This window comes from Cuculus canorus, chromosome 3, assembly GCF_017976375.1.
Source record: "Cuculus canorus isolate bCucCan1 chromosome 3, bCucCan1.pri, whole genome shotgun sequence".
Classification (NCBI taxonomy): Eukaryota; Metazoa; Chordata; class Aves; order Cuculiformes; family Cuculidae; genus Cuculus; species Cuculus canorus.
The window spans coordinates 71,500,660-71,524,684 of record NC_071403.1 but is presented as its reverse complement, the minus strand read 5'-3'; the positions used below and the strand labels follow the sequence as shown (position 1 = coordinate 71,524,684).

General features: G+C 42.3%; 2 protein-coding genes across 5 annotated transcripts in view; both read right to left on the bottom strand.

The window, feature by feature from the left end:
- The window catches only part of STON1 (stonin 1), a 56,058-nt gene extending 46,667 nt beyond the window's left edge, over positions 1-9,391 (bottom strand). For 2 of the 3 annotated variants that reach the window (XM_054064246.1, XM_054064242.1), the window contains exon 1: positions 4,333-4,379. The gene's annotated coding sequence lies outside the window, so the exon portion shown is untranslated. Of the gene's footprint in view, positions 1-4,332; positions 4,380-8,194 lie in introns of those variants that run through there. The other variant, XM_054064243.1, reaches the window with a different exon arrangement.
- Positions 9,392-9,589: 198 nt separating this feature from the next.
- The window catches only part of PPP1R21 (protein phosphatase 1 regulatory subunit 21), a 30,995-nt gene continuing 16,559 nt past the window's right edge, over positions 9,590-24,025 (bottom strand). For both annotated transcript variants that reach the window (XM_054064240.1, XM_054064239.1), the window contains exons 10-22: positions 22,663-22,764; positions 22,499-22,587; positions 21,571-21,707; positions 20,558-20,650; positions 18,806-18,933; positions 18,279-18,431; positions 17,425-17,517; positions 16,833-17,063; positions 15,689-15,724; positions 14,450-14,566; positions 13,430-13,528; positions 12,590-12,718; positions 9,590-10,762 (exon numbers count right to left, since the gene is read on the bottom strand). In XM_054064240.1, the coding sequence (XP_053920215.1) occupies positions 10,733-10,762; positions 12,590-12,718; positions 13,430-13,528; positions 14,450-14,566; positions 15,689-15,724; positions 16,833-17,063; positions 17,425-17,517; positions 18,279-18,431; positions 18,806-18,933; positions 20,558-20,650; positions 21,571-21,707; positions 22,499-22,587; positions 22,663-22,764 (1,437 nt within the window). In that variant the 3' untranslated portion in view covers positions 9,590-10,732. The remainder of the gene's footprint in view (positions 10,763-12,589; positions 12,719-13,429; positions 13,529-14,449; positions 14,567-15,688; positions 15,725-16,832; positions 17,064-17,424; positions 17,518-18,278; positions 18,432-18,805; positions 18,934-20,557; positions 20,651-21,570; positions 21,708-22,498; positions 22,588-22,662; positions 22,765-24,025) is intronic.

Genomic DNA, 24,025 nt, shown 5'->3' with positions numbered 1-24,025 from the left:
TCTGCTAACTCAAATTAAATGACAAAATGTTATACTGAGGATCTTTAACAGAAGAAAACTCCCTTTTCCTATAAGAAATAATAAAAAGCAGCATCAAATGAATATTAACTACTTGACAGTTTTATTCTCACTCTTCCTGGATATCACAGTCCCTTTCAAGAGACATCACTTGTGTGCAAGATATCACTGCATCTTCCTGAAACAAAACAGTAGACTGGGAAAATTGTTTTTTTTAAATGTTAGAAAGAGCTGGTTGCAAGCCTGGGATCCATAAATGGTTTGTAGGAGGAGATTGGCTTTTGATTGACTTCTCTGTGCTATTTCTTCCTATTATCTGGTTAGATAAGATAGGTAAGTAATTTTTAATTCGCTTTGTTGTGCATACATGTGTTTCTCTCATGGACCTCTCCACAGAGCCTCTCTTCTTCCTACAAACGAACCCCCAAGTAGGAGATAGATGGGGAGAGGGAGGCTGCTGAGCTGTTGGAGGGCAGCACAGGTGTACCCCGAAAAGGTGCTTCTGCACCCATTCAGCTTCCCCAGCCAGTCCTGCTTTATCCCCTTGGAATCGCTCTCCTCTCCAGCATCACCATAGTGACTGCACAGCTTACGCTCTGCAGGCAGAGTTCGAGGAGCCAAGAGACAGTTGCAGAAGAGCCTTGTGTAAACTGTTTATTGACATGAGCTGGGAGTTCACTACAGAAAGTCTGGGTTTTTTTTAAGTAAAAAACAAGCCAACAAGCCCTCTGCAGAGTGCTCTGGCCTGGAAGAGACAGGAAAACAAATCTATTTTTATTTACAGTGCTTCTACAGGTCACTAAGTTAATGGAATGTTAAGTGCATCTACTGAAGCAATTTTTACTCTGTTTAGAAAACTCGTTATTATTAGGAACACACAAATATCCCACAAAAGTCCTCCAGTCACGGCAGTGCTGCCAAGGATTTGAACATTCCAAATGCCTCCCTCTGCCCTCCCCTTAGCAAAGGCAGAGATTTATACCATGCCACCAAGCACAAGAAATGCAGTCACGAGTGGCTGCTCCACTTTGGTAAGAAAAACAGTCTTTTTTTTTTAAAAAAAAAAAAAAAGCCTGAACACTTTAGCACATGGATCACATCAAAATATTCAACCGACCATGGGCAGAACCAAATCTAAACCTGGTCCCCTGCTATATTTGCAGTGTCTGAGGGAAGGGATGGATGAAATGCCACAAAGAACACATTGATGCGAAAGTACGCTTCAAAAACTCTTGCTCTGATCTCAGCAGTGAGCAACAAAAAGCAGGAAAGCTAAAGGAAATACTATATTTAGCACACTCACTGTAAAACATAATACTGTCTCTCTTTTTTTTCGTTTCAGAGTAAGGATTTAAATCTGCATTTAAATCTGCCTCCTGCTTTGGTGCCCAGTAAACAAGCACTTGGAGCTAAACACACAATATAAGATGTGCAGAGCTCTTCTAAACACAAGCAGTGCCTGGCAGCTACTAGTGATGGGTCTGACAGAGCCGCTGTCCTCAACGCGGATGGTCCCCTATCCCTGCCTTCAAGCCCTACCAGCCCAAAACAGAAGGAGGGTCACAACTGAATCCTCCTCTGTTTATTTGGATACAGGCATTTTTAATAGCAACTGACAACAGTCGTGGAAGAAAGCGGAATTCAGAATGCCGTCACCCAAAAAGACTCATCCAAGTTCCTCTCCAACAGCTTTTTCAGACAGACGTGTGGGCAGCTTCACTTTCTGAAGGAAAAGACTTCGGCTCACATTTATAACAGTCAAAAACATAGGAAAGGAGTGGTGGACTAGAGGAATCCTGTTTACCAAAGTTTTGAAGTAAACCACCATCCCTGACAGTGCATCACTACCTGTGCAAATGGGTCCATGTCATGCTGGAGTCAATATTCACACACAGCAAAGCTTTACAGTCTACACTCTGTAGAGATCTGGATTTGGGCCGCAACAGCTGGGCTGTTAAGCTTACAAATCCCAATAATTGCTCAAGTGTTAGAAAATAACATTCTTTATCTGTGCAGATGGCAACAGGGAGAAGAACAATCAAATCTGAACATGAAACAGAGACCTCCTACTTGCCGCTAGGCAGAATTCCCCCACAGTGTGATTTCCAGCTCCAAGACTGGGTGAGTATAATCTCCAGCCACACTCTGGGGTGGACAAACTACTCTGGAGTGCAGTGCCAAGCTCTCCTCTGCTCATACGCATAGCCAGGAAAGCAGCTCATCTTCCCTCCTAATATTCCCTGGCTACAGGTGACCCTCCAGGGCACCAAACCAGGCAGCTCCGTGGTCAAGAGGAGTCACAGCCTCCAGACAGGGAAAAGTGAGTTAACAAACTGAACAGCTCCTATTTAAGAGCTTCAGGCTCCAAAATTCCTGCTCCCTCCTCTCCAGACAGCCAGCAGCACCATCCCCAAAAAGCTCAGTCCTGCTGCAGAATAGTCGGGGAGAGTTTCCAGGGCTCCAGCTCAGAGAAAACACATCCCCATCAGGGAAGGTCAGTGTGGGCTTTCCTAACTTGTGCTGGGCTCCTACAAAATCGCTGGGTCAGCACATTTCAAAGTGCTCTGAGTCACCAGAAGTACCGCAACCTCAAAATCTTTAAATAAAACCTCACTGGAAGTCACTCCTTCAGTGCGTGCTCATCTAAAAACAGACGGCAAAACCTTGTGATGTCGCTTCTCACTACAACATGCTTGAAAAAAAAGACCCTGAAGTTTTCAGTGAGAGTTAAGCATAGTCTAATCCTTTCAGCTCCACCAGGCACATCTTTCTGCATCCGCTCCAGTAGTTTTCCTGAAGCCCTTTGCCCCGCTAGATGTGCAGGAGGGATTTCTGGATCGCAAATGCCACCAGCCTACACGCACAATTCCACCTCACCAGCTGAACCACTAGAAAACAGGAGAACGGCGCGAGGAATTCATTGCATTTCAAGTATTAAATAGAAAACTTTCTTGCTTGTCTCAGTCTCCTCCCTAACGAGACAAAAGTCACAGGAAGTTGATCCTGCGCGATGCTCGTCACCCAAACCTTGCCGATTTCCACAGCAGTTCAAAGCCATCCCCTTCTCACCACTTGTACTTTAAAATGGAAAAGGAAAAAGAAGAAGTAAGAAAAATAAAAAGAAAGCAAGAAAGGAGGAGAAGGAGAAGATGGGAGAGGGGAGAGAGGGAGAAGAGGAGGAAGATAAAAAAGGAGAGGAGAGGAGAGGAGAGGAGAGGAGAGGAGAGGAGAGGAGAGGAGAGGAGAGGAGAGGAGAGGAGAGGAGAGGAGAGGAGAGGAGAGGAGAGGAGAGGAGAGGAGAGGAGAGGAGAGGAGAGGAGAGGAGAGGAGAGGAGAGGAGAGGAGAGGAGAGGAGAGGAGAGGAGAGGAGAGGAGAGAGGAGAGAGGAAAGGAGAGGAGAGAGGAAAGGAGAGGAAAGGAAAGGAGAGAGGAAAGAGAGGAAGGAGAGGAGAGGAGAGGAGAGGAGAGGAGAGGAGAGGAGAGGAGAGGAGAGGAGAGGAGAGGAGAGGAGAGGAGAGGAGAGGAGAGGAGAGGAGAGGAGAGGAGAGGAGAGGAGAGGAGAGGAGAGGAGAGGAGAGGAGAGGAGAGGAGAGGAGAGGAGAGGAGAGGAGAGGAGAGGAGAGGAGAGAGGAAAGGAGAGGAAAGGAGAGGAGAGAGGAAAGAGAGGAAGGAGAGGAGAGGAGAGGAGAGGAGAGGAGAGGAGAGGAGAGGAGAGGAGAGGAGAGGAGAGGAGAGGAGAGGAGAGGAGAGGAGAGGAGAGGAGAGGAGAGGAGAGGAGAGGAGAGGAGAGGAGAGGAGAGGAGAGGAGAGGAGAGGAGAGGAGAGGAGAGGAGAGGAGAGGAGAGAGGAGAGAGGAAAGGAGAGGAGAGAGGAAAGGAGAGGAAAGGAAAGGAGAGAGGAAAGAGAGGAAGGAGAGGAGAGGAGAGGAGAGGAGAGGAGAGGAGAGGAGAGGAGAGGAGAGGAGAGGAGAGGAGAGGAGAGGAGAGGAGAGGAGAGGAGAGGAGAGGAGAGGAGAGGAGAGGAGAGGAGAGGAGAGGAGAGGAGAGGAGAGGAGAGGAGAGGAGAGAGGAAAGGAGAGGAAAGGAGAGGAGAGAGGAAAGAGAGGAAGGAGAGGAGAGGAGAGGAGAGGAGAGGAGAGGAGAGGAGAGGAGAGGAGAGGAGAGGAGAGGAGAGGAGAGGAGAGGAGAGGAGAGGAGAGGAGAGGAGAGGAGAGGGGAAACGGAGAGGAAGAGGCTAAAAAGGGAAAAAAAAAAAAAAAAAGAAAAGAAGATAAAAAGAAAAGATAAAACGCAGCTCCCAATCGCGTCTCCCTACCGGGCCGGTCCCGCAGCGCTCCCCGCTCGGCTCTGCCCCGCGCTCGGCTCCGCCCCAGCCCCGCCCCGGCGCCCGCGGAGCCGCCCCGGGAGGAAAGGAGCCCGGAGCTCATGGAGTGCAGCCCGAGCCCGGCGCCACCGCCCCCGAGCACCGCCCCCCAGCGGCTCTGGAACCAGTGCGGGATGGGGACTCCGCAGCCCTGGGCAGCCTCTTCCAGTGCCCGAGAAGATCATTTAATAGAATAGTTTCGTTGGAAGGGACCTTAAAGCCCACCCCGTTCCAGTCCCCCTGCCATGGGCAGGGACACCTCCCCGTAGATCAGGCTGCGCAAGGCCCCATCCAACCTGGCCTTGAACACCTCCAGGGATGGGGCAGCCACAACTTCCCTGGGTAACCTGTGCCAGTGCTTCACCACCCTCACAGTGAAGAAATTCTTCCCTATGTCTAGTCTAAATCTGCCCATCTCCAGTCTATAGCTGTTCCCCCTCGTCCTGTCACTACAAGCCTTTGTGAACAGTCCCTCTCCAGCTTTCTTGTAGCTCTTTTAAGGTATTGGAAGGCCGCTATAAGGTCTTTTCGGAGCCTTCTCTTCTCCAGGCTGAACAAGCCCAACTTCCTCAGACTGTCCTCCTACGGGAAGTGCTCCAGCCCTCTGATCATCTTTGCAGCCCTCCTCTGGACCCGTTCCAACAGCTCCATGTCCTTCTTATATTGAGGATTCCAGAACTGGACACAGTACTCCAGATGAGCAGAACAAAGTGGGTGAATGACCTCCCTCGCCCTGCTGGCCATACTTCTTTTGATGCAGTCCAGGACATGGTTGGCCTTCTGGGCTGCGAGTGTACATTGCCAGCTCACGTCAAGCTTCTCATCAAACATCCAGTCTAAACCCTCCTTTAGCGAGAGGGCAGGCAGGGATGAAGACTTTTTTTTGATTGAAAGGACTGAAGGTCCACCCACAGTGATGGCAGAAGCGATGAGCTTACATGGAGAACATCTGCAAGGAACGACCTGCCACCACAGACTGCCTTCTATAGGATCCACAGTGACTGGAAATTACCTTGGAGTCCTTAACTCTGTGGGTTTAACTCTTCTCAGGATGAACCTGTGCTGTTTATGGAAGACCACAAATACAATTCTGAGACCATCCCTGGAGGTGTTCGAGGCCAGGCTGGATGAGGCTTTGAGCAACCTAATTCAGTGGAAGATGTTCCTGCCTATGGCAGGGGATTGGAACTAGATGGGCTTTGAGGTCCCTTCCAACCCAAATCATTCTGTAACTCTATGATTTCAAAGGCTCCTTCCTTGGAAAGGAATAAAAATTCACATTTCTTTGGAAATTCACATTGCAGGGTGAATGAAGAGTTAAAATCAGCTAAATTACGATTTCTGCTGCTATCACTCCCATTACACATTTTTATGTTAAGAATCCTAAGTTTTAATCTACGGTTCTTAGAAGGCTCTTCGCACATTCATGTGCCATGCAGATTAAACCCAACCAGAATCATACGCTTCTTACTGTGCAGCTCAACTGTGTCTCCTCGGTATTAGGGCAACGCAAGTGTTTGCCCTGGAACCCTCTGTAAGAAGGCGAATGATTCTGAATGAGCATTGATGTGTGCAAAGCTGCCTGCATGCACAGCCGAGATGGACAATGGGAACTGCCCCAGGCAAGTTTCCATGCAGTGAATTTCAGAGCCCCAGACACTCTCCTCTGTCCCTGTCTGTAACACACACAGCAGCTCTGCAGGCATTATCAAACGTAAAGCAAGTTTCTAACTCTGCAATTCAAAGAAATATTCAGGACTTACAGTAAACACGGCCTCTTCTAAACAAACATGGTTTTAATTCACTGCTGAGTAACACTGCAAGTAGTAACAGAAACAGAAAATGCAGAATAAGGCACAAAAGAATTGCTAACAGATCAGCATCAGCCTGTGTGGAAGGAAGCAATCAGGCCTCTGGTAGCAATTAACTGCACTAAGCTTTGTTTATATTATAACCCCGCTGTTGCTAAGGTAGTACTCTCATGTTACCTTACACATGTACTCTATTAAATAAACACCAGGTTTGCCCAGGTTACAGGGCCAGATGCTTCTCCAGAGTTTAATACATCCCTGGATTTATATATATTAAAAAAAAAAAACCCAAACATTCGCATTGCTCAGACAAGCCAGTAAATCCCTTCTCTTGTGTCATGATAGGGGATATCATAGAATCACAGAATGGTTTGGGTTGGAAGGGACCTCAAAGCCCATCTAGTTTCAACCCCCTGTCATGGGAAGGGACACCGCCCGCTGGATGAGGGTCCTCAAAGCCCCATCCAACCGTTTATTTCCTTTCCTGTTTGCAACTGATGCCAGAGCGGATCTGCTGTTTGGAGGTGCAGTTAGCAGTGTTGAGCAGTGATGGGTCCCTGCTGTGCCCAGAGTCAGCATCAAGGACACACACTGACCATTCTCCACTCATCTGTCGGTGAGGGAAGGGGCAGTAGAAGGACTCACAGGACTACAAGTACCAATTAGAAGTGAAGGTAGCTGGATAAAAACAGGAAATACCCTGGATAAACAGCCAATGCATTTCAACAAGGATGGGAAAGGAAAGTGTTTGAGTTTTGATCCAGATGCCTCTTTGGGTGCCACTAGATCACACCTAGTGTGAAGTTCCTGGCACCAGTATCTTTGGAAACATCGACCTGTTAAGAATGAAACTGAAGGAATGAGCAAGACATTACATAAACCATTTAAAAATCAACACTTAAGATGATCTGTATTTAAATCACAGATGTATAGGTATATACACAGCAATTAAAAATAATGACAATTATTTAAACACCGACGAGAGAATACCCGTGGGCAGCTGATGGCAATGTCAGCCTCAGACTGCTGTTTTAGGAGTTCATCTTTGGGGTAGGGAAACCTCTGATCTGTAACAGCCTTAAAGCCTTTTAAAACAGCCAGTGTATTTGGTGCTTCTGGGTGCTTTCAAAACTCATGAATTAGTAGTTCATAAGAGGACAGCTTTGAAGTTAAATCCATTCTTGTTTAGAGCCAATATTTATTGTGAACACACAGTAACTAGCGGTTACTAGATATGTACTTTCAGAACTCAAGGATATCTGCACAGTTTGAAATCTCTGCAATGTTGTATAGGTTTAAAACAAAGTTTAGAAAGACTTTTTGAAGACCTAATTATTAAAACAATTAATAGCAAACAGTACTCTTACCTGAATTTGTGACTTATTCACAAGTACAAGATAGTTCATGAGTTGCCCAACATTATGGAGAAATGACTTAAGCACTCTAAAAATGCTTCAAAAACTTATGTGTTACAATGAAGTGTCCATTAAAAAATTGACTAGCACTAGGAATTTTCTTTAGCTATGGATTTGTACTGTATTTTCCCACTTTACATCAGTTTCCTGACTAAACAACTAGGAAGCCAAGCATTCTCACTGTAAATTTCTGAGCATGAATTCCAGTATAATCTCTGTGCATTCCATAATAATCTGCACAGACCATTTCTTATAGACAAAATAGTTCAAATTTCTGGAAACCTTGATGGATTCTTCACTGCAACACTGAAGACAGCTTTCAGATTTTTAATAGCATTGTTCAGTAAGAATTCAAATATTTAAAAGCATCCAAGTTACCCACAAACTGATTGAGAACCACCTGGTTAGCAGGTAAGTACAAAGTAGTAGGGCATTTCCACTTGTTCCAGTGTCCAATGCCAGTGAGTTCCATGTGATACACCTTGCCCCTTCGCTGCCTAACCACAACAGTATCCAAAACACTGGGCTTCACATTCTTCCCAAGATTCTGTGTTTGTGTGTTGAATGCTTATGATTGCCTGGACTTACTTGAAACCATTTCCTTGAAAACCTGCAGGCAGCTTGAGTGATCAAAATTGTCTCTTCCTGAGCATGTTTGCTGCTGGCTGCTGAAGGGACACCCAAGTACATTTCCAAACAGACACTGCAAGAAAAAAGTGCTGATAAACATTGGAATCGCACCTAAATGCCTATACATTCCACAAGATTTCCAGTTTTGATGTTGACGGAATACTCTGTTATAAAACCAGTTTGAGATAACAGGTACATTTAATCTTTTCAGGCAAATTTTAAATAATCTTCAAAGCACTTTTTTACTTAGGCCTGCCAAAAATCATAGAATAGCTTGGGTTGGAAGGGATCTTGAAGATCATCTAGTTCCAACCCTCCTGCAACGGGCAGGGACACCTCCCACTGGATCAGGCTCCCAAGGCCCCAGCCAACCTGGCCTGGAGCACCTCCAGGGATGGGGCAGCCACAACTTCCCTGGGCAACCTGTGCCAGTGCCTCGCCACTCATGTCGTGAAGGAAAAAATACCATAAACAAAACCTTTTCCTGAGTGCTGCCACCTATGAGAAGTAACAAGTTTAGCCATTTGATTCAGAGAACTAAAATAACTGACTTGGTACCTTCACCGAGAGATGGAAGTCCTCAGAAAAGACAGCTTCAAAAGAACAGGAAGGAAGAAATGAGCTTCCAACCCTAAATGGAACTGCTGAAGCTGTGTCTTCTTCAACAAAACAGAGAGAAAGTAAACAATTCCCAGCCCTCATTAGCACCACCATGTAGTTTTCAATCCAAGATGATGCTAGTAGGAAACCACACAGGCTCTCCCCATCTCCAGTTTCACAGGATCCTAGAAAAACAGAATGGTTTGCGTTGGAAGGGACCTCAAAGCCCATCCAGTTCCAATTCCCCCTGCCATGGGTAGGGACACTGTCCACTGCATCAGGTTGCTCAAAGCCTCATCCTCATGAACACCTCTAGGGATGGGGCACCAGCGACTGCTCTGGGCAACCTGTGCTAGTGCCTCACTACCCTCACAGGAGAACATTTCTTCCTGATATCTAATCTGAATTTGTCATTTAAAAGAACAACCATACCGGAACAGTTCCAGAGTTGCGATCGCCACAGACCAGATGCATGTTTGCCTCTGAGCAGACAAGGTGAGAAATGCTGAAATGGACTCAGTGGGCTTTGCATGCTGCAGCATGAGGTACAGAAACACAGCCAGACTCAAGACAGAAGAACTAAGAGTAACGAGGACAGTTTAATGACTTCAGCTCACCTCACTGGGAAGAGCTGTTAACATCTCGCCACGATACTGCCCTGCGCAGCGTGGCTACGAGCAGAATGAAAGAAAACGTCAGGTTGGATCCATGTAGTTGATTTTATTATGACATACTGATAATACATATCAACACAGCTGTTACCAGATAAACCCTTATGGGACAAATGAGTGCCATAATGCAAATTATGGAACAGAAGAGCCATTTAAAGTGTGGAGTAGCACAGCATCTCATTAAAAAAATAATTACAAAAAAAATCAATGCTGTGAAAACTTGTGGTATGGACTTCACTTAAAAAAATATCAGGAGAGTCCTAAAGGTCACAAACTTCCCAAAACACAGGAAAAGCCACGTGCATCGCCCCAGTGCATCCATCAGGACTTAATTAGATGAAGACTTTTTGCAAATTCAGTGTTTAAATTGTCTATATGATTCGTATTCTTTACTGTAAGAGCACAGTGAGCTGATCTATTCTAAACACACACATTGTTTCACTCTTTGGGGCATAATTACAATCACAATTTCCTCTAGCTTTAAACAGCTATTTCAACCCATATATATACATACACACATACACGTGTAAACAAAATCCCTAAATAAGGGCTTAAAGCCATTTGGATCAATGTATCCCAACCCAGGTATTTCTGCTCTTCACTTCAAAACCCAAATTGCCAAATACAAGCAGCAAGTTTCCATTATTGTAATCTCAAATGAAATAATCCCATTTACCAGTGTGAATTTATAGAAATCATTTAGAGCCATAATTCCAATTAATTCCAATTAATTCCAAAGGGCTGGGAACAGGAATTATACATTTACAGTAACAGCTTCAATGGCCAAAAAAAAAGTCCCAGAACACATTTTTAGCTGTTTTTAACAAGTAAAGGAATGTACGTGTGTTGACAATCAAACATATAACGCAAATATAAACTAGTGCACTAATCCAAACTTGTTAATGCATAATTGTGTTTGAAAATATACAAAATCCAAAGTTATTACATTAAATCAAAACCTGGGTTTAAAAAGTGCACAGTAAAAACTGAAGGTAATTACTATATAAATTATCCAAAGAGTGTGTGTTTCCTTGAGAGCCAACATCAAGTTCTGGTTTATCTGTTACAAGTCCTAAATATTTTAAAGCCATTTACAGCACCAAATCAGATTGTACTAGACCCAAAACAAGCTCTCCTTCCAAACAAACAGGAATTGGATGATGAACCTTCAGTCTCTGCATCACGTGCAAACAGCAGCTCCCGAAGACGGTGGATCAGCTGTAAGCTACCGGTTTTTGTTTTTCTTAGAATTTCCCTGCAACAAGAAACAAGCAAACAGAACAGATAACTCAGCTAAGACAATCTAGACATGCATAAAATCTGATGATTGATGCCTACATCAAAGAAAGGAGTACAGTCAAACAAAAAATAAACAGTCCACAGGCTTTTAATAATGGAAGCCCGTAACGGCTTGCTCTGAAAATCTCTCATCTTTACAGGTACAACAGAGGAAAGTACCAGGTATTTCACACAAGCACAACAACACATGACTTCCATTGGAACCTGTGGGAAAAACATGTTGGAGCTGTATCCCAAGACAGTCAATAGTGTTAAGACCACTTATTGTAAGGGTAGTGAAGGCAAGTCAGATTGTCATTCACCCTGAAGTGGTATTTCAAATATAAACTTTACAGGATAATTGCCTCAGATTAAAAAAAAAAAAATCAATCCCCCTTCTCTGTCACTTTGTTCTAAAACATATTTAACTTTAATCTGATCTATACAGAACATCCCTAGTTTAGAAAAGAACTATCCTTCACCTAGCCAGCTCAGACTCGACTTGTAGCAATTCCACAAAGCCAGCATTTAGCTCCAAATAAACTTTACCGCAACAGTTACTTGCTTTCGTAAGATAATGCTTGTTTTTAATCCAGCCAACAACCCTCTCCAAGTAATAATGGCCTCCACTACATCATTTTGATTCCAACTGGATCACCTTCTATGTGTGGCAATGTCTGAAAATCCACACCTACTATGCAAAGCTCTGAACCTGCCTCTGAACTCTGATTCTGTCTCCTTGTAGAGAGAGCACTGCTTCAAGGCGGAGAAGTCTGACAAGCAAAAAATTCCAGAACACATTTCAGAGAAACACGGAGCTCTATGGTCAGTGCACGGCCAAGAGCTTCCCTCTAAATACAGAAGGGCTTACACACCAAAAAGTATCACAATGCAAAATCAAAACACTCAGGCAGGAAAACAGTTCTGGACATGGGGGAGAGTCTATGTATAAATATTAAGAATCGCTGACACTGGAACTTTTAATCAAAACACAGATTAGGGTTTTTCTAACCCTTCAGTGAAACCTGCTTCCATGCATTCCACAATTCAGGAGAATAGCGCTAGCTTATTAGTTTCACAGCCAGACTAGTGAAGGGTAGAAAGTCTTCACAGCACCTCTTTCTCTCTAGGACTGTCAGAATAAGAGATATCACAGTTTAAGCACCTATTGCTCAAAACAGCGGACTTCGATGTTTTTCATCATAAACATTAGGACTTGTTAAAAACTTGTTTCTGGTAACTGGACAGACTCCTCGCTTGGAACAGAATTTAGCTGGTAAATGGACAGACTCCTTCTTGGAAAATAATTTCAGTGTGCATTTTAAGTTCACGTAAGAACCTAAATGGCAGCTTTCTCATCCCTATTTGAGAGAGACAAGGCAGAATATGGGAATAAAACAGAGAAAAAGAATAGCTGGCAAGAACAGGCTACACTGTGATGGAGAGGAGTGCAGGAAGGCCACCTCCACCAACAAGTTAATCATAAATATCCGCTATCAGTAGCTGGATTTGCAAATAGTTTCATTTTCACCAGATACAAACACAAAAAAGGTGCTGATCTGCCATCAGAGGGCAGGCTTTGAGAGCCTGCCTTGACATTGCATGTTTGTTCTTTCCTACTGGTATGTTCTGCAAGAATTCTTTCTTCACTGAAACATCCAAGACCAGGTTTGGACTTTCCTTCTCAGTCGGCCAAGAATAAGAACTGTAGCTTGTGAATGGGTTTGTTAAGGGGAAGTGCTACAGTAATGTCAAACTCAACCCAGCCACAGTCAGTGCCAAACACCAGCACCTGGTGACTCACCTTACTCGCCATCTTCAGCGTATCGATTTCTTCCCTTTGCTTCGTTAAGGTTTCATTCATACTGCAGAGGTGGTCACTCATCATACTTAGCTGATCCTCATAACTTCTCTTTGTTGTCATCAATTCATCCTAAGGGAAAAAAAAACATAAGCAGAAACCTCTGCTCAGCATTAGTGATGATTGGCAAAGCGGCTATCCTCTGCCTCCACCTAGGAGGCCGCACTTTTGATGCCAAATGCCTGCAATTATGTTAAACCACTGAAAAATCATCAAGGATAGGAAGTCAACAGCTTTTTTACCCGAAGTCTCATACATGGTCTGTTCCCCTTATTTTTGCTCCATTTCCTTTATAATTTCCCACACATACTTTTTATGGCTTACAGGAAAGACTAACAGTTACGTTTTCTGCTTCCAGCCAAGAATTAAGTAAAATGCACAAAGACAAAACACAGCCTGTACAAGGCCACACAGGACATACAAAGCTGAAGGAATCAGCAACTCCTGTGCTGTCCCTGAGCTACGAACTCCCTGGGATTACAGGGAAAAGGTGGGACAGCATGCGTGGCTAGAATGCAGAGATGGAGGGATAAAGACACTTCAGGAAGGACAGGATAGGAAGGGACAAAGTAATGCTCATGTTCCTCTTCAACTTCAAACCCAGGATTTAAGGTGTAATATTTAAGTCTCTTCTCTACATGCCCTTAGAGAGCTTTTACAATCACTCAACTAAGGACGCAGTAAAAGCACGACCATGCTCGATGGTCATAATTCTTCTCCTCCAGCTTCCCCTTGCACGTGATTATGAAATTAATCCGTTACACCATATAAAATTGGACTTGCCTGTAATCTGCTGATGTTTTGACCAGCTAGTTTCAACTCTTCCGTGAGCGATTCCTTGGACTTCTCTGCTAATGACAGCCTTTTCACAAGTGCTCGACACTGTCAATGAGAACAGAATAGGGAGGGGAGAAGGAAGGAAAGTTAGTTCCAGAGTATCACCTTGTGCCACTTCTAACTGATCACTTTGGATGCTCCTATCTTTCTGTAAACCTTACACGTCAAGAGACTTAGTTGGAGCTTCTGCACATTTTTAAATGCAAAGGTAATGAAGTAATTAACATTAATTTTTTGGTTTTGTTTTACAGAATTACCCTATCGCCGATCCTCTAAATATTGTATTTTTTCCAAGAATTACTAGGAAATATAAGTAAAAGGCAACACAAACTACTCACTTCATACAATGCTCAAATATGACAGAAAGATGGCTCCTCCACACTGTTAAAAAGATATTTAAAGGATTTGCTCTGTCATCCTGGAGCTTTGGCAAACTCCACATCAGTTAACCACAAAACCCAAAATGGCCACTACCATCAAGAAAAATTACCTCATGATTTGAAATGAAAACAGAGTCATACATGATTTGCCTTGTTACAATGATACAATGAATTGCTTTGTTAACTCTTGAAGCTAAATATAACTTGCGCCTGAAAACCAATCTCTCAGAGGAGAGCTGTTTTCATCACTTCGTGATACACTCAGGTATTTCAGAATGACATCAGCCTCACTTTCAGATGAAGTCAAAGCTAGCATGGTAACTAAAGCTTATACGAACAAACCTATGCATGATACACACTGTACTTCTTAAAACACCCAAGACAAGGCCACTAAAGAATTTATTTAAAACTCAATCTTCCTACAGTATCCATTGGCACGCAAATGATTGCAGCCAAAAAAACATATTCCAGGAACAGACTTCTGTGAAACGTTGTGTTTCATATTTATAAATTCGCTGTCACGCGGCTGTGGAAATTTCACAATGGGATTTTATATTTTCAGCATTGGCATTGCCCATACGCTCACCTCAGCATGGAAGTGCACCGACTTGCTGTCAGCAAGCTGCAGGTGAGATGTAAGTTCTGCAATCCTTGCCATGTAATGGGTTTTGATCAGGTCTTCACGAGACTCAACATCTGGAGCCTGGCAAAGCAAACATTTAAGCAGACAGATATTTGTGTTATTAGACTGAACACTTGCCTCATGACATTGTCCTCTATCCTGACTTCTCCTCTTCCCTCCTGAGGCCTGGCTGCTCTCCACAAGAGGCACTAAAGTCCCAAACAAAACAAATTACTGCAACATCACTGATGATGACTCACTGTCAGAATTCCTGAAAGGGCAAAGACCTGTCTCAAGATGTACAAAGTCAGCTTGATTTAACACATTGAGTCCCTGATGCAGATGAAAATCTGCAGAAATGGACTGCTTTCACCTACACAAAATCCTATTGACTTCCCAATGAGGAAGAATTCCCTCACATAACTAAATTTCAGAGGGCCACAACAGTCAGAATTATTTACAGTGCATGTTCCAGAAGTTTGTTTAGACATTTGAATTCAGAAAACCCTACACTGAACTCACTGGTCCACTTGAAGTTAGAGGAAGCCCCCAAAAGCAGTACCCTCAAGCTCAGTGCTATGCAGTAGTTATTAACTTACTTCTATTAGTTATTACCTTGCTTCCATCCCCTGTTTAATCAACCAGACCTTCAGAAGAAAAGGGAGAGTAAACTAAAATATATATCAGTTCCCTGCAATGTTGAAAAACGAAAAGCCCTGACTCTCACTCTCCTGAGCTCCTGGTGGGGCAAGCATTACATTACAGCAGTGCTAAATAAAGAGTTTACACTTAGTTTGACAGCAGATAAGTTTCTTTCAGTTTGGGATATCCTGTACTTCACTGTTAAACACGAGGCACCACAGTCAGTGACTTCTTTACAGCTTGAGCCCTTTCTGAGGAGTTAAAAGCTGAGGCTTGGAATGCAGTTGGGGTTACAGAAACGCAGACAGACCAAGGCCTTCCTCAAATTACAGACTGTGGAACTGCTTACGTGAACAAAAGATAACAGTTCGCTAAGCAGAAAGAGACAAATAAGAAAGTCATGCATTTCTTGGAACTTATCCATACAATGCACAGACGCCACGGGTGACTCATGCCATCACCCTACAGTGCTCTTGGTAATTAAACCTTTAGAATAAGTTTAACAGAATCAGAACTGAAGTATTTACCAGATGTGCTCTAATAATGTTTAAAACATATTACCTTTTCATTATCAGCAGTCACAGTCAACATTCCAATCTAGAACAAGGAAGAATAAACACTTGAGTGAGAACTGCATAAACGAGATACCAGAGCTGCAAGTCAGCCCTGCTTCCATAATAGAAGGACTTCAATTTGAAAATAAATCTTGCAACAGTTAAAACTAACCCCAAATTTAAGTATTTCCACCTGTAACATAAGCAAGGGTAATAATACACATGAATGCTTTGTACAGAACTAAAGCTGACACCAACTCTCCGAACTTAAAATATTCTTCACCTTACAACATACACAGGGAAAAAGCTACGAAAGCAACAAGACACCTCTAGCTTGTACGACTATGCAATTGCTTGATTACACAAAGCTAATTCAGAAGTCTGTTAGTGCATTGAAATACCACTTCCCGTATCCAAGAGCAAGGAAACCCATCCTAGATTTCCTGAGTGCTTTCTGAACTCCTTTCCTTTCAATGTGCTTAGTGAATTACATTAGCAGTTCAAGTGAGAAGCACTGACAGAATTCTAGCAGAGGGGTGTGTGCGAATAACCAGTTTCATGGAAGAATGCCTTCATGGAGGGTCAAGAGTTTTTTCCTGACCTCAACAAGACTGGAGATTCAGGCTTACGGGAAATTTTGATACAATACATTGACCTGTGAGTTATATTAAGCACTGTGGCTAGAAAAAGCAATTATCAAACTCCTAACAGATGAAATAAAAGACCAAGAATGTAAGATGCAAGTTTACTTCAAAACGGGAGGTTTCAAAACAATTCACAAAGTATTTTTATCCTGGAGCAGGAAAGTGGGGAAGAAAAACAAAAACAAAAGGAAGAATTCTCTTGAGTGCTGAGCTAAGTCGATTATTCCTCTCTCACGGCTGCCATCCCTGTTAATACCACTTGGGAAGTGGCAATTCAGAGAAAAGGCCAGCCTCTTAAATACTGGCAATAAACAGTCAAGACATTTACCCACCACAGAAAAGCAAGGCAGAATGCATGCTGTTAGTAAGCGGCTCTGCCAATGCAAGCAGCCCAAATGTGAATGCTTTTCACCACAAAGAACCCTCATTATCAGCACTCCACTGATCAAACACTGCTGCTGCTAGAGAAAGTGGATCTTTCTTTATTGAGGGGAAAAGGTCACTCACCAGACTAGTACTTTTCATAGGTTCCCTCGGACTTCTTTCTGCATTTTCCTTTTGTTCAGCTACATTTGGCAAAGCAGAATGCTCTTGTATCGTCTCAGTTAAATGTCCGCTAAGAGAGTGCTTCAGTCTTTGGTTTTCTTTCTCCAGCTTTATTTTAGCCAGCTGGGCCTCCAACATCCAGTGCTCTTTTTCTTGTTCGAGTTTTGCAATTTTCTCCAAACTCTGCTGGACCTTCAGGAGGGAAAGTTTACAGCCCAAGTTATGGAACACAAAGGGAGAAAGTCACACAGAGGAAGTGTTTGAAGACAGTATTGTTTTAAACTTTTACATCATCAGTGAGCTAATGAATAATGCAGCAGCTACACAACTACTGATTTAAGATGTATGCTTCACTGTGGTCCTGTCCTTCCTCATAAAAACAGGAGAACACACTTGACGAGCTGAGGAATCAACTACGGAACAGTACACATCACATTCCTCCATGCATTTCTACGGTAACTCATCTCATTCCCACTATTTAATAACATTTGATGACACTTTACCTTTAAAAAATACACTGTTATGGATGCTAGTTAAATTTATACCACAATACCTGTTGTGCGAGACCTTCTCGACTTTCTGTGGAACTCAGAAGAACTCTGCGATTGGCCAGAGCCTCTTCATAAGGCACTGAATCTGCACAAGGCTGTGGGAGGATAAAAGAAACCTCAAAACATATTTTACAGTAGAGCAGACTATGTATTCTACGTTTATTTACTTACTGCCCTCCTTACTTTAGTAAAGAAAAACATCTCTCAAGTGTTCATCAGACAGTAAAAAAATGGTTTGATCTCACAAACAACAATGTGCCAAAATGCAGACCTGATTAAAAAGTACTCAGAAAACTCCAGGTGTTACTTAATGATCAAATGCATCTTAAGGTCTACATTACAAACATTGCAGAAAAGTGATTTAGTGATCACTGTTAAGCACACCATGACTTAATTTTTTATTTTGATGGACACAACAGGGAGATCTGGAAGCGTTCAGCTGTCTGGTTCAGCACATTTTCTCCAAGAGACCTCCTTTTCAGTTGCTTTTCTTTTTCTGTTGCTCTCCACTGTCTTCCAGTGGATGCAAGGATTAGAATGATGCAATTCACTCCATATTCCTGGTAAGGATGGGAGGAAGTTTAAACAAGCAGCGCCCTTCTCTCCCTAGAGTCTTGGCACAGCAATAATTAGTGGAAGTAAGTAATGGCAGCATTGGCACATACCCTCAGTTGAGAGGTCAACTATGTTCAGTACCATTAGGGCTCCAAGGGTTCCGTTTCCTTGGCCACAGATTCACAGTTGGAGAACTTCATCTATTCCAAACACTGCAAGTCCTTATTTTGTATTCTATTTGGCATAACCAGCTCCCCACAGAACTGCACATTGTCCCCACAAGTGTGCTAGCTGAACAAACCTTCCTCAAAGACTTCATGTAGGCAACTGCCTTCTTCTTGTACTGCAGCATACACTCAGCTGAAAGAGGGCTGATGAACTCTGCTTCTCCTTTAGGGCCGTAGCTCAACGAAGTAGTGAAGTGATCCAAGTTGTTGCTGAAGAATGAGGCAATCTGGACGCATCAGGAAAAGTCACATTTCAAATTAAGTTGACCAGAAGGATTTATCAGAGCAATTAGTCTTTTAAGAGATGGACAAGTATTTAGTGAAACTGGACTTCACAAGAATAAATTCAAACAAGCCTCAGGCTCTTCCCCATAACTTAGATCTGACTCACGCCAAACGTCTTCTTCAAAGGATCTATTTTTATCACCCACTCAGCTGTTTTTATCTCATAGCCTGAAAATACCGTAGAACAAACCCAACACCAGAGATTATTAATATCAGAGGCACACCTAGAATTTCCAAATCATTCACCAAAGATTTAAAAAAGAAATAAAATCCTGCCCAAGTTAGGGTGTTATATTGAAACAGAACTATCCATTACCTTGCCTGCTCCATTTGTTAAAGCCACGAGAGACGATAAAATACAGTCATTTGTAGTTATGAGTTTCTGTGTGGCAGTTGGAACATCTTGTTCTAAAGTAGCTTTCTGGCTGTAATGCTTGGAAATGTCTTGGGAAAGAAAAAAACACATTTATGTCAAATTATGGGCTTTGTCTATTTAAACAATCGTTTTCATATTCAGGTTATGGCCTCGGACTTGAAACACTTCCCTCTTTAAGTGAGCTGCATATGAGTTTATTCTGGACACTCTTGGTTCTTTGGTGTACTGCCTTAGACAGCTGTGTGGGATCATAAGAAACAGACGTAATGCCTATTACACACAGCAGAATAGAGGTGCATATTTAAGTACACTCTGTATCCCCAAAATCATAGCTATATAGTGGATCCAAGCTCACACTGAACTGATGTTCCATTCCACAAGTATATGTTTACACCAGGACACTAAAGGTAGAATTCTGAGTCACGTTCAATATCCGAGTCAATCTTCCTGGATTTAGAAAGGAAGATTATTTTAATTCTGCCAGAGCAAGCCTAAAAGACTCCATAAATTTAGAATGCTGCTTCCTGTATCCTAAAATTCTTGCAAGCAAAACTAACAGAACTGTCTACAGAATGAAGAAATCCCAGGCCATTATCATGAGAAGTTATAATCCGAGACAAGCTTAAGCAGCTGGAAACTTATTTGTATTGGGAAGATGGCAGGAGAGCAGCGACAAAGGAAGCGTTCTGGTGTATGGAGTGAGAGGTGTTCAGCACAACATTTCTGTTGCCAGCTAACAAATTCTACTGACAGTTTTCTTCAGTACTTGGCTTCTATATTCTTTATTCCTTTTGATAGAGTGTAAGTTGGGTTGGTTTTACATTATTGCAAAGTACCTTCTACTCTGTAGTACAGTGACTATAAACTTATCTGTGTTACAAAACTCTTGACTCAGTATCTCATTTTGTTTGTGGCACAATCTCTAATAGTATCGCGTTTTTTCAAACAGGAACACTGCAAAATGAGGCAGTGCTATTGACATTATTGCTAAACAACCAGAAGAAACAAAAAAATTACTTAAAATCATAAAAGCCCAATGTTTAAACAGCTGACTCAGAACTGGATTATTTTCTCCTTAAGAGCAGCTACACAGCACTCAAATTCTAGGATATACCGAAACATCAGTTTTAAACCTCTGAGTTTTAATCCAACATCACTTCACTGAAAACATATATCCATGCCCTTCCAATAAAAGGAAGGTAAGCCATTTCCAAGAAAGAAGGTCAGTTTCAAAAGGAAATGAGTTGTCTTGATAAGTTTTGGTTACATATTAGCATTAAAAACAGTAATCAACCTAAAAACTGTAAGGAAAAATTCCACTTTGAAGGTAGATACTCAGTCAATAGTACAGAAGCAGAGGAAAATATGTATGTTTGATGGCATTCCATTCCATATGCTGCTCCACCAGACCAATGAAGTTCCATAACTAAAGCAATGGAGCTCGGGGAGATCTAGAGTGCTACAATTAAATATTCCAGCACCTTAGAACAAAGCTAACACCATGGAGAAGTGAAAAACACACGTGCATGTCTAAAACAAGTAGCTAGCAGGTTTAGTTTATCTGACTTTGTAAAGGCAAAACAATCCATATTTATCATGTGTTACAAATTTAACATTGATAGAGAGAGTGCATGTGTGATGTTAAATAGAAAAAAGCAGAGCTGAAACACACCACTATTCCTGTCCTCCCACCTTTTAAAATGTCATGAAATCCATGAAGACTGGTAGCAATGTTTGTAAACACCAAGTTGTAATTTGTCCTAAGAAGTCCTTCAGGTTTTGTACCTGAAAGTACAACATAGAAAATTAATGAAAAGCATTAGCTTCAAAAAATCTGATTCCCACCCATTAAAAACTTTTGCAAGGTGTACAATCATTAGAACTAAATAATCATTTACTTAAATTTCCCCTTCCTTTAATATTAGAGATATATAGGTATATACGCACAAACACACCTCCCTGCCCTAATTTTGTCAGCGTTGGCAGGTAAAGACATTCAAGTTTCCTAAATTTAATTCAGATTTTACAAATATCAGCACTTTTGGTCTCAAAAAGCAGTTATGCATGCAGAAAGCTTTACATGCTCACTGTTGTAACAAGGACCATCTGGGTCCTTCTAAAGAGAGAAGACTGAAATAACCTGACACTACACAATAACCATTTCCTCTATTATTTACAGCATCCATTTGCACACAGTTTAATAGAACAGGTGGAGCAGGAAGTGTTAATTAGTAATGAAATGTGGTTTATTAACAATTTCATAATTAAAGAGATCAATAAAGATGTACCATCAACCCTGCTAGAAGAACCTACAGCCATTTCCTCTCCTCTACCATTAACTGTGATTATATAAAATACAGCACATGCAACTGCTTGGTAATTCCCATGCTGGTACCATTCCTGCGTCTATCCAGCAGGAAGAGTGCAGAGCATTAAGGATACATTCTACAGCACACAGTTTCACAGCCTGGATCAGAGAGGGTCCAAAATGACAGAGCACAGAGCAAAATGCGATTGCCCCATAGTTTAGAGTCCACCTAAAAAGCTCTAACCTTCTCCTCTGTCATAGAACTGAGATGTTTTGTGTGTGGTGGGGTTTGGACGTGGTGTTTTGGTTTTGTGTTTTGTTGTTACTTTTGGTTTTTTAACTGTCTGAAAAAAACCCTATACCTCCCAGTCACAACGGAGCCCAAACTGGCACTTACTTGGTAGCACAAGCAGACTAACATAGGTGTGTAACTTCTCAAAGACTGCAGTCAACCTTTTCATGTCTCTGTGCAGCTCCATATTTCTAGCTCTCAAAGCAGCTGTGCAAAGAGAAGACTCACACTCTTCTTCCAAACTAGGAACACATGAATTATGGTTTTAAAAAGTGAGGAATTATCTTAAAAAATTAGTGTTTTCCACATCCCCAGGTCAAAGCAGCAACAGACAGAGTAACTCAGCAATACACAAAAATGACTGTGTGTGTGCACGCTGTCCTCACTCTTTGGGGCTTCAGTCACGAGCCAGGAACGATTTACACTCACGGCAAGGAATTGATTGCATCGGTTTAAAGACTTCTTCCCCCACTACATATAATTTAACTTTTGCTTCTTGAGGTATGAAGGACATGTACAAAGAAGACATAAAACAGGCTTTTTCTTCTTCCTTAACCCAAAACTTCTAAGTAGTTCTTTGTACTATTAATTCACCTCCCTTTGATCCATTTGGGAACAAAGATTTTTCCCTGCAGAAGGCATGTGCAGCTGGCCAAGTTTTATGGCACTGCTGTGTTTACTGCATGATAAATGATCTTCAGACAGGCTCGAGAAATTAACAGTTCCAGTGTATCACACCTGAATCAGATCAATACTATTGAATAACACTAACAAATATTAAACATCTGTGCGCTTTGATTAAAGCCTCATGAGTGGGAAGGGGAGGCTTTAAAATGCATATTTTTAGCTCTAACGTCCAAATGAAAAACACACATATAACCTAAAGACTCAAAAAAACAGCAGAGAAACAAAAAAGTTCAGCCTTTTAAGATAGAGAGTTTAAGGGCTGACTTAATATCTGAGTTGCAGATGTTGATGCTGCTGCACATCCGAGACATTGTGCCTTTAATTTAATCTATCAAATCACAAGTACCTTTTTAACTGATAAGGAAGAATCTTTCTTAAAAAGCCTAAGTAGGAAGCTAAATGTTCTGAGAAGGCTTTCAATTTCACAGCTGTTTCCTGGAAGGAAAAACAACACATAAGTAATTTTGCTCTGTAAAAGTCAGTTTCAACACTAAAGAGTAGGACTCTTACCAGGACTGTCACAGTATCTTCTGTGATGCTCTCAAACACGTGGAGCATTCCTTCCTCCAGAGGGCGGACATAGGAAGCATTTTCATGAAGGTACTGTGAGAACTGAGTACAGAGAGGCTTTAAAATGGTGCTTGGAACAGTTTGCAAGAGCCTTCAGCAAGTTAACAACTGAATGATCTGTTTTAGCAAAGCGCCTGTCGTCTTAAATCATCCCCAGGGTGTCAATAATAAGGTACAACGGTCTGGTGACATACAGCAACCTCTTCTACAGGACACACACCTCAAGGGAAAGTGAGAAACTGTGGAGACTGCAGTGAAGTTCAGGCACCCCACCCACGGCTTTGCCACAGCACCTTAACTCATTTTACTCGCCATGCACAGCACACCAAACCCTGCTTTGGCAGTTTAAGCGTTCTTGCATTCCTCACTGAGCTCCATCAAATTAAGGCTAGATCCATGCACCATTAAGCCATCAGGATAAGCTCTCCTACTTCCCTTCTACTGTTCACCTTCATTCTGTGCCTCAACACAAAGGTTTGCACAGCTCTGCTGCATGGTGCAAAGTACGGAAGAACCACACAAAGTTAAACTGAGAATAAGAGATTGTTTCAATCTTTGTATCCTGTCCAGTTGTCAACATGGGTCTCAGCACACTTATGCCAATGCCAAGAATCAAGCACTAACTAATCAAGGATAGAATTCTTAATTCCAAGAACCATGAAACTTTGGTCTAAGTGCCTCACTTTGCTAAAATGGCTTATGTCAATACTATGGGTAACTTTGGCTCCAAAAATTATACCGAAGAACAAAGGCGTTTACTCCTACACAAAATCAAAATTCACAGTACCCTCAGCTTTCAATTTTGACCCCACGGTATTACAAAAAACTTCTTCCGCAGATTGACACAGGGAGTCAAAAGTGATCCTGATTTTATTTTATCCCATAGAAAGATCCCTTCACCTTTGATTATTTATACCACAACAGCAGCTAAAGATCCCAGGCAAACAGGGCATGAGAAATCTTAATTATTTCTTGTATTATTCCAGTGCAGTAACACAGTGTTAACAAGGAAAGAGAGATGCCAAGCTCTCATTCATGCATGCACAAATCTGGATGGAATTAGGGAAAATTCCTACATCTAAGGAGGAAGAAATAACATGCAGAGTGCTCCTGACTTGTGTTGCAAGAGAGAGGACTGGAGTTATCTGGCATGATGCTGAAGACCCAGCAGAACCCAGCAATCCAATACTTAAAGAGAAAAGGAATACTTGAACCTGGAAGGGAATTGTCCACATCTACTCTGAGGGTTTGGTGGGGAAAATAGCTCGAAAGCGCCAGACAAGACCTGGAGTTGGGGAAAAAC